This window comes from Emys orbicularis, chromosome 7 (genome assembly GCF_028017835.1).
Source record: "Emys orbicularis isolate rEmyOrb1 chromosome 7, rEmyOrb1.hap1, whole genome shotgun sequence".
Lineage (NCBI taxonomy): Eukaryota > Metazoa > Chordata > Testudines > Emydidae > Emys > Emys orbicularis.
The window spans coordinates 77,689,364-77,704,933 of record NC_088689.1 but is presented as its reverse complement, the minus strand read 5'-3'; the positions used below and the strand labels follow the sequence as shown (position 1 = coordinate 77,704,933).

Genomic DNA, 15,570 nt, shown 5'->3' with positions numbered 1-15,570 from the left:
AGCATGTCTGTGAATGCCACAAGCAATCTTGTGTTGTATGCGTTATGCGAGTCGACATCATTGTCGGACTCCTCACTGTCACTTTGTAGCTTAAGGAGTAACGACTGCAATTCGTGACGTGCTGGCAAGACCCATCAGCATATTCCTCACAAGTTCAGAATCCATTCCCGCAGACCGAAAGGGAAGACAGAGCACGCAGTACAAAAACCATTGAAAGATGGGGCCAAATGTGGACGGAAGCACAGGGATTGCTGGGATGCGAAGCAATGCATCACGGGGCATTGGGACAGGACCCAGGATGCCCCACAACCCCTTTCCCCTTCCTACAAGCCACAGCGCCAGAATGGGAAGAGGTGCTCTGTGGGATAGCTGCCCATAATGCACCACTCCCAATGCCGCTGCAAGTGCCGCAAATGTGTCCACGCCACTACACTTGCAGCTGACAGTGTGAACACATAGCAGCGCTTTCCCTGCTGTGGTCTCCGAGGGCTGGTTTAACTCACAGCGCTCTACATCTGCAAGTGTAGCCATGACCTCAGTCTCTTTGGAAGTGTGCATCCCCTGACCTGCTCTGAGGTTTAGGATGACAGAACAAGGAGTAATGGTCTCAAGTTGCAATGGGGGAGGTTTAGGTTGGATATTAGGAAAAACTTTTTCACTAGGAGGGTGGTGAAGCACTGGAATGGGTTACATAGGGAGGTGGTGGAATCTCCTTCCTTAGAGATTTTTAAGGTCAGGCTTGACAAAGCCCTGACTGCGATGATTTAGTTGGGAATTGGTCCTGCTTTGAGCAGGGAGTTGGACTAGATGACCTCCTGAGGTCCCTTCCAACCCTGATATTCTATGATTCTATGACCTACGACCCTGTCGCATGTCTCGTGGGTAATTTTATGCTTGCTAGAGGTAAAATGACATTTCTGGAGTATAAGACTGACGGATGTATTGCTCATTAGCTTGGAGCATGCATGGGGAGCAAACAGGTGAACATAGGGAATTGGGTTATTAAGCCTGTTACGCTAGGTTAAGGCTTCGAGGGAGTAGTTATGTTAAGAGCTGGGATTTAGCTGAGTAGTGGAGGGCTAAGACGATACGCCCAGGTCTGATAGCTACAAATGGACATGGTATGCCACAGGATTCTGCAAGAAGGGAGTTTGGGGGGGCTTTAGCCATTAGGTTGCTATGCAGTATCTAAGCAGTTAAATCACAGGTATGTGTAGGGACTATTAAGGAATAAGTAATGTAAATCATGAATATTAATACTTGATGCTTAATTATGAACACCCCAAAGGCCATATATGGATAAGGGCACTTATGGATCTTATTATAATCACGGTAAAGGAGCAATGATGGTATATAGCCGTACTATTACCATAAGGAAGGGTATAAAATACCACACTCCCTTCCCGTTTCTCCAGTTTGTCATAAACTGAATCAGAAGCTCTCTTCTGATGGGCTCCACTTACTTTCCTTTCTGTCTGTTACAGCTTTCCCCCTATTCCATTTTGTTTCTTACAGCTGTCCCCTTACTCCATTTTGTTTTTGTTCTCCTCCTGTGGCCGCCCCTCCCTGGCTGTTAAGTTGTTTACCAGGGCCACTGCCCTTCTCAAAGGGAGGGCCCCTTAAGTTGTTTACCAAGAGCCATTGCCCTTCTCAAAGGGATGGCCACTTGTGCTACATGCTAAGTGGGATTACTGCCCTGTTCAAAGGGTTGGTCCTGTTATCACCTTGTTAAACCTGGGCTCGGTGTAGGGTAGGCAATGTCCAGAGCTGCAAGACCTGATGTGTTTTTAAGATCCTGGGCATGAGTCATAGGCCTCATGTGCTTTTGAGTCCTGAGGTGGGAACTCACGCCTATGGTCCAGGACTCTGCCCAGGCATGTCTCTATGCTCACCTGCAGTTTTTCCCTGTATCTCCTCCCCTGTGACAGAAGGAGCCTATCAGGATTACTGGTGGGGAAACTGCCTGAGATTGCCTTTAAGAACAGGCATTTTTGAAACAAAGATCAGAAAGGTTCCTGCATTGCTACCTGGTCTGATCAGCCAGGAGTTCTGGGGGGTCCTTTCTCCGCTCTCGTTTTATTTTTGAGCGTACCCCCGTTTTTAACACCCCCCCCACGAAGAACGAATTGCTGCCTGAGAGACCTCCTGATTATCAAGACCGTACCGAGCCCTCCTTGCTTCTTCTGATGTTGTTGCTGCTTCTGCCTTTGCTGCTGCCTTAGGGACTGGTAAGAATCCCTCTGTGAAACTTTCTATACTTTTATTACTTTAGCTGCTGGCTCTGTTTCCCCAGCACACAGACTAAAGCTAAACCTTGGTCTGTGTCTTAAAACCTCTCTTAAACTCCTTGGTCTGTATCTGTAATCTGTTTCTTGCTTTGCAGCGCCTTTGCTGCTAGAAATAAGCCTGTGCCTTCCTGGACTGTATCCTGGGCTGCCAGCTTGCAGCCACCACTAGTTAAATCCCCCTCCCCCCTTGGAGCTGTATCCTGGGCACACACCACTCTGCCCTCTGGAACTACCCCTAGTATAAGGTGCACCCATTAGGTTAGATTTTGTCCTTTAGTCTAGATAAGTTGTAATTTCATTTTGCATAGCTGTAGTTAAGTTAGGTTTAGAAAATTGCTTGCATTGTACCCTGTAAGTTAGGCTTAAAGAACTGTTGCATTGTGTTTTGTTACTTGCTAATTTGTGTAGTTTTGGTTAAGTTAAATCATAGATAAGATTTTGCTGTGTTTTGTATAATTGTCTCTCTGCTGTTTCAACTTGCAGCCTGTCTGCTCTCTGTGTCTCCCTGAGTTTAAATCTCCCTCCACCACGTGCTCCTCTTCCCCCATCCCCCAACCTCACTTCTCTACCACTTTCTTTCTCTCTCTCTCTCTTTCTAGCATAAAACCCCATTGGTCACCCCTTTTCTCTCTAACACACCTCACATTTTACATTTACACCACTGTGACACATTTTTACCTAAAGTTGTTGGTTATTTAACCCATTTTACCCATACTGTTAGTTGGTTATATGCTGCTGTGACACACTCTTTACATAGAAATTGTTAGCTACCTGTTACATTTATACTTCAGTGTTAATTGGTTACCAACTGTATTGTACCCCACTGTATTGTACCCCACTATTGAAACCCCCTATCCCATTTACTAGAAGAACCCCCCCATCATTGTCTATTGTAAACACCCTATACACCCCATCCCATCGTATTTCATTGTTAAATTCCCACCACTTCCTTTTTCCTTTAATAAAGAAATTAATTGGCACCCCACCTGTGTGGTAATTGCTCCCCAAGATCCCATATACCTGCTGGCAGGGACACTTTCCAGCTCTGTTTCCAGGGGTCTCCATAAATTGTAAATATGCACAATGCAAGACTGTAAGTCTGAACAATGCAGGAAACCACTTCACTGTACTTAGCTTGTTCTAATTGTTATGTCTATTGGTCCTTGCCTAGGATTTCAATTATCATTGTCTGTATTAAATACATTTTCTGTCTGTGTTTCACCAAATTCCATTTTCTCAATTAACCTTAAGTATCTGCCTAGGAAAAGAGCCTGTTGTCTGTGACAAATGCATGCATCTTATACATGTAAAACTGTTTAGGCTACAGAAGACAAGCTTGTTGGTGTGAGTTCGGGGATGCAGATACCCTCAGAGAGAAGCTGCGGCAGACAGCAGAGTTTGCTCTGCTGTATTCTCTGCATTCAGAGGCAATGCTTGGCCCAGAGTAGTTCCTGGGAAGCAGGCACTGGTGTGTGCTAAGATTTCTGGAGGAGAGGGCTGCCCGTGTGCTGTTTGCCTCTGTTCCAGGGCTGGTGTATTTGTGTGAATTTACCTAGAACCCCCACCCACCATAATGGAAAGGGGTATGCGCTGGGGGACAGGGGACTACAGGGGATCACTGTGGCCTTTCTTCAGCACTAGGCTGTAGGTCAATCTTCCTGAAGACTGACTCCGTTCCCTGATTTCTTCTCCCTTGGGGAGCGACCTGCCAAGCCCAGGTCATCTCTTGCTCAGCAGAGGGGCCACGCTGGCATGGGTAGGATAACATAATGACAATACAATACTAATGGTGTCTTTAGTTATTATCTGAACAGTGCCCGTGAGTGTGCGAGTTTCCCTGGTGCCTCCCCACGCAGTAAAGTGACACAGGTCCTGTCCCTGGAAGCAGAGAAGTTAATTGCAGACCTGCCCCCATGGAGAGGTGACAAAGCAGCGGGGTCAGAGCTGGGTTAGCCTCAGTGAAGCCACTGCCCTGGCTCTGCACCCAGCTCCTGTCTGGATCTGCAGGGCTGTTAAAGTGGGGAGGATCGGGGTGGGGAAAGAGAGCGGGCCCCAGGGGTTCTCCCCGTTGTTTGACTAGGGTGTGGTGTCGGAAGGGAAGGGATGCCCAGAAGGATAGAGGAGGGGAAAGGGGGCGTGCAATGGGGTAGGCGTTGCTCTGTGCAGTCGGGAAATTCCTGGGGGCCAGAGCAGGTGACAGATGAAAGTGCATAACAGCCGTGCTGATTTTGCCATTGTTGTTTCAAATATCGACACAGCTCTCCCCGATTCTTCTCCTTTGCTTTCTAATGATCAGATACAGATATAAAATCCCTGTCTATTTCCCTCCCCCTCTTTTCTCTCAAATTATTGACCCTTTGTCTGTTATCCTCCACCTGTAGGCACAGGGGATCCTCACTCATAGGTGCTGGAACTATGGGTGGGGGGGGGGGAAAGGGGGGTTGCAGCAGCCCCTCACTTGAAGTGGTTTCTATCATATACAGGGTTTACAGTTGGTTCAGTGGCTCTCAGCATCCCCACTATACAAATTGTTCCAGCACCCCTGCCCTCACTGCCACAGTGCCACGTCTGACCATAGTGCCCACGCAGGACACCGGTCCATCTCGCCCGAACAGGGCACAGCAGCCCCTTCGCCGACCCCATGCTGATGGGTTTTTGATCTGTGGATCTTGAGCCATAGTCACTTTCCTGCTGCACATCCTGGAGTTTGAGAGCCCGCCCTAAAGCGTCTCCCTTGATTGAAGGGACCAGCTCACCCACCTGGAAGGCCCTGAAGAAGGCCAAAACAAAGTTGCCTTGAAGAATACAGCCTCACCCCCACAAATGGCAGATCTGTGGAAGAACCTCGACTAATTGCCTAAGGATCTGCGAGGTCACTCGTTTCCTTATGCCATGTCCCAGAAGCCCAGGCCCAATCCTCCAGTACATTTTGGGCCCGACAGGGGTCCAGATGATCAGCAGACCTGCAGTAAAAGGATATCCCAGCCAACCAGTTAGCTATTTTCGGTGGTAATAGCCCTTGCCTATGCAATGAGATGATGAACTCATGAATTTTATCCTAGCAGAGGGAGGGGTTCAGTGCTGCCCTCCTTCTAACGTGATCATTGGACAAGAGCCATGAGGTGACTGAAAACATATTATGTGCCCTACCTGTAATATCCAAATCCTTCAGCATGGGCCCACATATTGCCAGCTATAACTGTCCCATTACCTCAGTATAGGTGATGTAGGCTGCAAGCCTCTTGTCCCAATTCCTCTCTATCGTAGGGCTTCTTATCCTATCTTTTTCTGTCCTTTGAACCTTCTCGCTCTTTTCCAGTAGAGGTTCTTGGAACAGCAGGGAAAGAATGGCTAGATACTTTGCCTGCCCTATCTTCTCATGTGCTGGCTGGAGAAGATGTGCCCCTGGCTGATCAGAAGTGGCTGCGCAGGAGACCACATTCAGACCAGCATTAGCAGACCTGCTGGGTTGCTGCAGTAAAGTCTGTGGGGCAGGGTACACACCCACTGAGGTGGCCAGACCACGGGGGGCCTGCTCCTTGCCCTCCCAATGGGCCCCGACTATTTGTGAACTCACCCTGCTTCAGGGATGAGGGTGTCTCAGGATGTGACTGACCATTGTTTGCCAGGACTCCAAACTGATCCAGAATGGACTGCCTCAGCTCCAGGAGATACCCCATCCCTGCCATTTAGGATGTGATTCCCTTCCTGGCCTCTTATGCTTTCCTCTCTCCTTCTTGACCTTTCCAGTTGTCTTCTGGTCCAGGACAGGGAACACACGACCCCCTGCACCAAGCAGCTGCAATAGGTCTGCTAATCTGTCCTACAGCTGGCGAGCCACGTGCCCTGCATTATCCAGCAGGTTTTGGTCCTTGCCAGACTGCTGCCTGTGAGCCATGCTCTGTCCTCCTTGACTGCTGGAAACCAGAAAACAGGAAGTGGCCTTAACTGAGTACCTGGGTCCTATCATAGCTCCAAAGCAAAAAAGGATAGTTTAGTTTTGATATTAGACAAAACTTTCCATCTATAATGATAGGTCAGGGCTGGAACAGGTTATCCAAAGAGGCTGTGGAATCCTCATCACTGGAGATTTATAAGAACAGGTTAGACAAACACCTGTCAGGAATAGTTTAGGTATACTTGGCTTCAGGGTGCGGGAATGGACTAGACCAGTAATTCTCAACCTTTCCAGACTACTGTACCCCTTTCAGGAGTTTGATTTCAGTCCCAGGCGGCGGCACTCGGGATTCGGCTTGAGCCCTAGGTGGTGGGGCTTGGGCTTCAGCATGTATCTTAGATTGGCAGGGCCCCTGCTTGCCACCCCCAATACAGGTCCTGCACTTGCAACCCCCCTAAACCTATCCCATGACCCCCTTGGGGGTCGCCACCTCCACCTTGAGAAACACTGGTATAGTACATAGAGCAGTATAAACAGTCATTGTCTATGGGTATGTCTACACTACGAAATTAGGTCGAATTTATAGAAGCTGGTTTTATAGAAATCGGTTTTATACAGTCGATTGTGTGTGTCCCCACATAAAATGCTCTAAGTGCATTAAGTCGGTGGACTGCGTCCACAGTACCGAGGCTAGCGTCGACTTCCGGAGCGTTGCACTGTGGGTAGCTATCCCACAGTTCCCGCAGTCTCCGCCGCCCATTGGAATTCTGGGTTGAGATCCTAATGCCTGATGATGCAAAAACAGTGTCGCAGGGGGTTCTGGGTACATGTCGTCAGGCCCCTCCCCCTCCGTCAATTCACGCCTTTTTACCTGGGTTACCTGTGCAGACAACATACCACAGCAAGCACGGAGCCTGCTCAGCTCAGCTCAGCTCACCGTCACCTTATGTCATCTGGGTGCCAGCAGACGTGGTACTGCATTGCTACACAGCAGCAGCTAATTGCCTTTTGGCAGTAGACGGTGCAGTATGACTGGTAGCCATCATCAGCTATCTGGGTGCTGGCAGACGTGGGGCTGCATTGCTATACAGCTGCAGCTCCTTGCTTTTTGGCAGTAGATGGTGTATTACGACTGGTATCCATCGTCGTCGTATTCCTCAAGGAGTTCGGTCAGAGGCACCTGGGCAGACATGTTTTGTCTCCTGGAGACTCAGTCCTGCCGGCAGTCTTATTGAACCGTCTTGACAATGATGGCTAGCAGTCGTAATACAGCATCTTCTGCCAAGCACCCAGAAGATGCCGATGGCTATCAGTCATGCTGCACCGTCTGCTGCCAGCCTAAGATGTAAAAGATAGATTGACCAGATTTGTTCTGTATTCATTTGCTTCCCCCTCCCTCCGTGAAATCAACGGCCTGCTAAACCCAGGGTTTTGAGTTCAATCTTTGGGGGGGCCATTCTGTGTGACAGTGGTTTGTGTTTCTCCCTGATGCACAGGCACCTTTGTTGATTTTAATTCCCTGTAAGCCATGTCATCACTCGCCCCTCCCTCCCTCCGTCAGACAATAGTTTCGCGCCTTTTTTCAGCCCCAACGCCATAGCACTGGGATCATGGAGCCCGCTCAGATCACCGCAGCAATTATGAGCACTATGAACACCATGCGCATTGTCCTGGAGTATATGCAGAGCCAGAACATGCCAAAGAAAAACCAGGCGAGGAGGCAATTGCAGCGATTGCAGTGCGGCGACAAGAGTGATGAGGAAATTGACATGGACATATACCTCTCACAAAGTACAGGCCCGAGCAATGTGCAAATCATGGTGTTACTGGGGGAGGTTTATGGCATGGAACGCCGATTCTGGGCCTGGGAAACAAGCACAGACTGGTGGGACCACATCGTGTTGCAGGTGTGGGACGATTCCCAGTGGCTGCGAAACTTTCGCATGCGTAAGGGCACTTTCATGGAACTTTGTGACTTGCTTTCCCCTGCCCTGAAGCACCAGAATACCAGGATGAGAGCAGCCCTCACAGTTGAGAAGCGAGTGGCGATAGCCCTGTGGAAGCTTGCAATGCCAGACAGCTACCGGTCAGTCGGGCATCAATTTGGAGTGGGCAAATCTACTGTGGGGGCTGCTGTGATCCAAGTAGCCAACACAATCAAAGACCTGCTGATATCAAGGGTAGTGACTCTGGGAAATGTGCAGGTCATAGTGGATGGCTTTGCTGCAATGGGATTCCCAAACTGCGGTGGGGCGATAGATGGAACCCATATCCCTATCTTTTCACCGGAGCACCAAGCCACCGAGTACATAAACCACAAGGGGTACTTTTCAATGGTGCTGCAAGCCCTGGTGGATCACAAGGGACGTTTCACTAACATCAACGTGGGATGGCCGGGAAAGGTACATGATGCTCGCGTCTTCAGGAACTCTGGTCTGTTTCAAAAGCTGGAGGAAGGGACTTTCTTCCCGGACCAGAAAATAACCGTTGGGGATGTTGAAATGCCTATCGTTATCCTTGGGGACCCAGCCTACCCCTTAATGCCATGGCTCATGAAGCCGTACACAGGCAGCCTGGACAGTAGTCAGGACCTGTTCAACTATAGGCTGAGCAAGTGCAGAATGGTGCTAGAATGTGCATTTGGATGTTTAAAAGCGCGCTGGCGCAGTTTACTGACTCGGATAGACCTCAGCGAAGCCAATATTCCAATTGTTATTGCTGCTTGCTGTGCGCTCCACAATATCTGTGAGAGTAAGGGGGGAGACATTTATGGCGGGGTGGGAGGTTGAGGCAAATCGCCTGGCCGCTGATTACGCGCAACCAGACACTAGGGCGGTTAGAAGAGTACAGCAGGGCGCGGTGCACATCAGAGAAGCTTTGAAAACCAGTTTTGTGACTGGCCAGGCTACGGTGTGAAACTTCTGTTTGTTTCTCCTTGATGAACCCTCCCCCGCACCCTACCCCGGTTCACTCTACTTCCCTATAAACTAACCACCCTCCCCTCCCCCCTTCGAGCACCGCTTGCAGAGGCAATAAAGTCATTGTTATTTCACATTCATGCATTCTTTATTAATTCATCACACAACTAGGGGGATAACTGCCAAGGTATCCTGGGAAGGGTGGGGGAGGAGGGAAGGAAAAGGACACACTGCAGTTTAAAACTTTAACACTTATTGAAGGCCAGCCTTCTGATGCTTGGGCAATCATCTGGGGTGGAGTGGCTGGGTGGCCGGAGGCCCCCCCACCGCGTTCTTGGGTGTCTGGGTGAGAAGGCTATAGAACTTGGGGAGGAGGGTGTTGGTTACACAGGGGCTGTAGCGGCGGTCTCTGCTCCTGCTGCATTTCCTGCAGCTCAACCATACGCTGGAGCATATCAGTTTGATGCTCCAGCAGCCAGAGCCTTGACTCTTGCCTTCTGTCAGCAAGCTGACGCCACCTATCCTCTTCAGCCCACCACTTGCTCTCTTCAGCCCGCGATTCAGCCCGCCACCTCTCCTCTCGTTCATATTGTGCTTTTTTGCACTCTGACATTGACTGCCTCCACGCATTCTGCTGTGCTCTGTCAGCGTGGGAGGACATCTGGAGCTCTGAGAACATATCATCCCGAGTCTGCCGTTTTCTCTTTCTAATCTTCACTAGCCTCTGCGAAGGAGAAACATTTGCAGCTGGTGGAGGAGAAGGGAGAGGTGGTTTAAAAAGACACATTTTAGAGAACAATGGGTACACTCTTTCACGTTAAATTTTGCTGTTCACATTACACAGCACATGTGCTTTCGTTACAAGGTCGCATTTTTCCTCTTATATTGAGGGCCTGCCGGTTTGGTGTGAGAGATCACTTACGCAGTGCCAGGCAACAGAATTCGGCTTGCAGGCAGCCATGGTAAGCCACAGTCTTTTGGCTTTTTTAACCTTCATAACATGTGGGAATGGTTTCAAACAGCAGCGCCCTCATTTCCCATACCAAGCACCCGTTGGGTTGACCATTTAAAATGGGTTTGCAATGTAAAAGGAGGGGCTGCGGTTTCCAGGTTAACATGCAGCACAAACCCAACCCCCCTCCCCACACATACCCAATTCTCTGGGATGATCACTTCACCCCTCACCCCCACCGCGTGGCTAACAGTGGGGAACATTTCTGTTCAGCCGAGCAGGAACGGGCACCTCTGAATGTCCCCTTAATAAAATCACCCCATTTTAACCAGGTGACCGTGAATGATATCACTCTCCTGTGGATAACAAAGAGAGATAAGGAATGGATGTTGTCTGCATGCCAGCAAACACCAGGACCATACGCTGCCATGCTTTGTTATGCAATGATTCCAGACTACTTGCTACTGGCCTGGCATGGTAAAGTGTCCTACCATGGCGGACGGGATAAGGCCGCCCTCCCCAGAAACCTTTTGCAAAGGCTTTGGGAGTACATCCAGGAGAGCTTTCTGGAGATGTCCCTGGAGGATTTCTGCTCCATCCCCATACACATTAACAGACTTTTCCAGTAGCTGTACTGGCCGCAATTACCACGGCAAATTAATCATTAATCATTAAACACGCTTGTTTTTAAACCATGTGTAATATTTACAAAGATACACTCACCAGAGGTCCCTTGTGTGCCCTCAGGGTCTGGGAGCATGCCTTGGGTGAGTTCGGGGGTTACTGGTTCCAGGTCCAGGGTGATAAACATATCCTTGTTGTTGGGGAAACCGGTTTCTCCGCTTCCTTGCAGGGAGCTATCTTCATTGTCTTCATCATCATCTTCCTCGTACCCCGAACCCGGTTCCCTGTTGCGTGATTCTCCATTGATGGAGTCAAAGCACACGGTTGGGGTAGTGGTGGCTGCACCCCCTAGCATGGCATGCAGCTCCGTGTAGAAGCGGCATGTTTGCGGCTCTGTCCCGGACCTTCCGTTTGCCTCTCTGGCTTTGTGGTAGGCTTGTCTTAGCTCCTTAATTTTCACGCGGCACTGCTGTGCGTCCCTGTTATGGCCTCTGTCCTTCATGGCCTTTGAGACTTTTTCTAATATTTTGCCATTTCGTTTACTGCTACGGTGTTCAGCTAGCACTGATTCGTCTCCCCATATGGCGAGCAGATCCCGTACCTCCCGTTCGGTCCATGCTCGTGCTCTTTTGCGATCCTGGGACTCCATCATGGTTACCTGTGCTGATGAGCTCTGCGTGGTCACCTGTGCTCTCCACGCTGGGCAAACAGGAAATGAAATTCAAAAGTTCGCGGGGCTTTTCCTGTCTACCTGGTCAGTGCATCTGAGTTGAGAGTGCTGTCCAGAGCGGTCACAATGAAGCACTGTGGGATAGCTCCCGGAGGCCAATAACGTCGAATTCCATCCACACTACCCCGAATCCGACCCGCAAAGGCTGATTTCAGCGCTAATCCCCTAGTCGGAGGTGGAGTAAAGAAACCGGTTTAAAGGGCCCTTTAAGTCGAAAAAAAAGGCTTCGTCGTGTGGATGTGTCCAGGCTTAATTCGATTTAACACTGCTAAATTCGACCTAAACTCGTAGTGTAGACCAGGCCTAAATGAAATTTTAATTTGTACTGACTTTGCTAGTGCTTTTTATGTTGCCTGTTTTAAAACTAGGCAAATATCTAGAAACCTAGAAACCTAGGCCTCTTGGGACATGATGTGACCCACATACTTCACTGATGTTCTGCAGAACTGGCATTTATCAATATCTGTTTGCTAGCTCCTGTGCTGCTGATTTCATTAGCCCTTTCACCCAAATTGCCTTCCACCTTCAGGGTCATAATCAGTTACTCCCTGCATAGGCACCAACTCCGTGGGTGCTCCAGACCTGGAAAAAAATTAGTGGGTGCTCAGCACCCACCAGCAGCCAGCTCCCCCTTTGCCCCCCAGCGTCTCCCACTTGCCAGAGGCCCCACCGATCAACTCCTCCCCATCCCAGCACCTTCCAGCTGCCACAATCAGCCATTCCATGGTGTGCAGGAGGCGCTGGGGGAGGAGGAGGAGAAGCGGGGATGGGGTGCACTGTGGGGAGGAGTCAGAACTGGGTAGGGGCTTGGGAGAAGAGGTGGGGTGGGGGCAGTGCCTGGGGTAGAGTGGGGGCAGAAGGAGGCAGGGTGGGGGTGGGGGCTTGGGGAAAGGGGTTGGATGGGGGCGGGGCCTGGGGCGGAGCAGGGGGTTGAGCACCCCTGAGGCCCAGAGGAAGCCAGCACCTCTGACTCCCTGTGAGCCTGGTTACTTCTTCTGGCACAAAAAGGTGTCCCCAATGCATTCAAAGAACTGAGTGGACATTTTGTGTTTGGCTATGTTACTTTTCCAACAGATATCTGGGCAGCTCAGGTCCCCCCATTACCAGCAGGTCTTGTGTTTGGGATATTTCTGTTATTTGCATGGCAGATCTAGAAGGGCTGTCTGCAGGGAAAAAGCCTGGGGGGAATTATGATGTGAAATTAACTAAAGCCTGTTCTGAAATCTCCCCATTTGCCCTTCCTGCCCTGACAGGCTGCAGAGCAATGTCCATGTTTTGCTCCAGATGACCCCATCCTCTAAGGGAACAAGGAAGAGAAATGGCTGCAAAGGAGCCAGTTCAGGTAGGGATTATGGGGGAGGTGCTGGCAGGTTCCTGCTGGAGGGAGAGGTAAATACTTATGATGGGGATCTTTGTGTGGAGGTGGGAGTGGGAGCAGGGGCGGCAGGTTATATGGGCTCGTGGTGCCCGAGCACCAGGAATATTCAAGGCTGGGGGCTGTGCTCCACCAATATTTGGAGCTGGGTTTCTCCCCTGGCCCTGCCTGGAGCGGGCCCTGCCCCCCCCCCCCCCCCGCTTCCTTGCCTGAAAAAACAAAAGAAAACTGTGCCTCTCTCCCTTGCTTGTGCTGCGGGCTGCCTGCCACTGCCTCTGCCTAAGGCTATAGAGGCCGGCAGACTGTTGGAGCACCTCAGGAGCGGGAGGGGGAGAGAGGAGGGGGGAGGAGGCATGCACGTGCTTGGGAGCCCTCTCTCCTGTCCCCCGGCACCCACCTGGAGGAAACGCCAAGGGGACTTTCTGCCAGGAGATGGACATCTGGAGTGGACCTCACTCACCTGAGCAGCTGCTGGGGCTTCCATGAGGTTTGACCCTGTGATCCACCCCCTCCCCCCGACAGCCCCCACTCCTGCCCAATGCTGGGCAAGGGGCAGCCCCATCCCCGGTGAGGGGCAGCAGGCTGCAGCAGGGGAGGAAGGAAGCCACATGTGATGGCAGTCCCGTCCCCCCCCACAGGGTAGGATTACCATATTTCAACACTGAAAAAAGAGGACACTCCACGGGGGCCTGGCCCTGCCCCAACTCCGCCCCAACCCCGCCCCTTCCCCAAAGCCCCTACCCCAACTCTGCCCCCTCCTCTGAGCACCCTGCATTCCCCCTCCTCCCTCCCGCTCTGATCTTGGTTGGGGGTTGCTAAGTGCTTCCCTGCTCCCCACTCGCCCTGCAGCCCCTCCGCCCCTGCAGCCTCTGTGACCCCTGTTCCCCACTCACCCTACAGCCCCTGCACCCCCCCGCCCCTGCAGCCTCTGTGACCCCTGCTCCCGACTCGCCCTGCAGCCCCTGCACCCCCCTGCCCCTGCAGCCTCTGTGACCCGTGCTCCCCACTCGCCCTGCAGCCCCTGCACCCCCCACCCCTGCAGCCTCTGCGCCCCCCGCCTGCCCTGCCCCTGCACCCCCCCGGCAGCCTCTGTGACCCCTGCTCCCCACTCGCCCTACAGCCTCTGCGCCCCCCGCCTGCCCTGCACCTGCAGCCTCTGTGACCCCTGCTCCTCACTCGCCCTGCAGCCCCTGCACCCCCCCGCCCCTGCAGCCTCTGTGACCCCTGCTCCCAACTCGCCCTGCAACCCCTGCACCCCCCTGCCCCTGCCGCCTCTGTGACCCGTGTTCCCCACTCGCCCTGCAGCCCCTGCACCCCCCTGCCCCTGCAGCCTCTGTGACCCATGTTCCCCACTCGCCCTGCAGCCCCTGCACCTCCCTGCCCCTGCAGCCTCTGCGCCCCCCGCCTGCCCTGCCCCTGCACCCCCCCGCCCCTGCAGCCTCTGTGACCCCTGCTCCCCACTCGCCCTGCAGCCCCTGCACCCCCCTGCCCCTGCAGCCTCTGTGACCCGTGTTCCCCACTCGCCCTGCAGCCCCTGCACCTCCCTGCCCCTGCAGCCTCTGCGCCCCCCGCCTGCCCTGCCCCTGCACCCCCCCGCCCCTGCAGCCTCTGTGACCCCTGCTCCCCACTCGCCCTGCAGCCCCTGCACCCCCCTGCCCCTGCAGCCTCTGTGACCCGTGTTCCCCACTTGCCCTGCAGCCCCTGCATCTCCCTGCCCCTGCAGCCTCTGCGCCCCCCGCCTGCCCTGCCCCTGCAGCCTCTGTGACCCCTGCTCCCCACTCGCCCTGCAGCCCCTGCCCCTGCAGCCTCTGTGACCCGTGTTCCCCACTCGCCCTGCAGCCCCTGCACCTCCCTGCCCCTGCAGCCTCTGCGCCCCCCGCCTGCCCTGCCCCTGCAGCCCCCCGCACCTGCAGCCTCTGAGACCCCTGCTCTCCACTCGCCCTGCAGCCCCTGCACCCCCCTGCCCATGCAGCCTCTATGCCCCCGCCTGCCCTGTTCCCCTGCTCACCCAGCAGCCTCTGCCTGCTGGGGGCTTCAGATGCTCAGCAGCACGCAGCCCCGGCCGCAGCTTCCTTCCTGCCGCCGAGCACGTTCCCCGGCCTGTCTGTCCCCGCCGGAAACAGCTCCCGCGGCGCCGGGTTCCAAGCTGCGCGGGGCAACGGGGCCACAGGAAGGGTCCCCCAGTGGCCGGGGGGTCCCCGCCCGCGAGGGAAGCCCGAGCCCCCCCATTCCCCGCCTGAGCATTGTAGCTGGGGCAGCTGGGCTGCGCTGCGGACCCGGCGGATCGTGCTGGGCGGACCCTGGCTTATGCCTCCCTATTTCCCCAGACATGTCCGGCTCTTTGGAAATTCCCCCCGGATGGGGAAATCCAGACATATGGTAACCCTACCACAGGGGAGATGGGGGTGGGGGGCTTCCTAGACCTGAGCAGCTGGGGCTTGGGTGAATTTTGTGACACCCTACCCCCCCCCCCAAGCCACCACCCTGCAGTTCCCACTCCTGCCCCATGCTGGGCAAGGGGCAGCCCCATCCCCAGTGAGGCTATGGTGAGGGGCAGCAGCAGGGGAGGTCACACATGATGGCAATCCCCCCCCCCCCCCCGGTACCCACCATAGGGGAGGTGAGTGGGCTTTCTGGACCTGAGAGAGGCCCTAGGAGCATGTGCAGTGACCGTGGTGCAGAGTGAGTGTGCTGCGGGGGGGGGGAGGGGGGAAGAGGAGGGGTCCCTCCCCTGGAGCTTGCTGCTGCCAGTGTGTGGGGGGGAGTCCTCTCTGGCCCTAGCCAT

General features: G+C 53.4%; 1 protein-coding gene across 1 annotated transcript; it reads right to left on the bottom strand.

Moving 5' to 3' along the window:
• Positions 1-9,246: 9,246 nt before the first annotated feature.
• Positions 9,247-14,869, bottom strand: LOC135881771 (uncharacterized). Its single transcript, XM_065408478.1, has 3 exons — positions 14,794-14,869; positions 10,780-11,379; positions 9,247-9,851 (listed from the first exon to the last, which is right to left on the bottom strand). Exons 2-3 carry the CDS (start codon positions 11,330-11,332, stop codon positions 9,460-9,462), a joined length of 945 nt encoding a protein of 314 aa, XP_065264550.1. The 5' UTR covers positions 11,333-11,379; positions 14,794-14,869; the 3' UTR covers positions 9,247-9,459.
• Between the last annotated feature and the right edge of the window lie 701 nt (positions 14,870-15,570).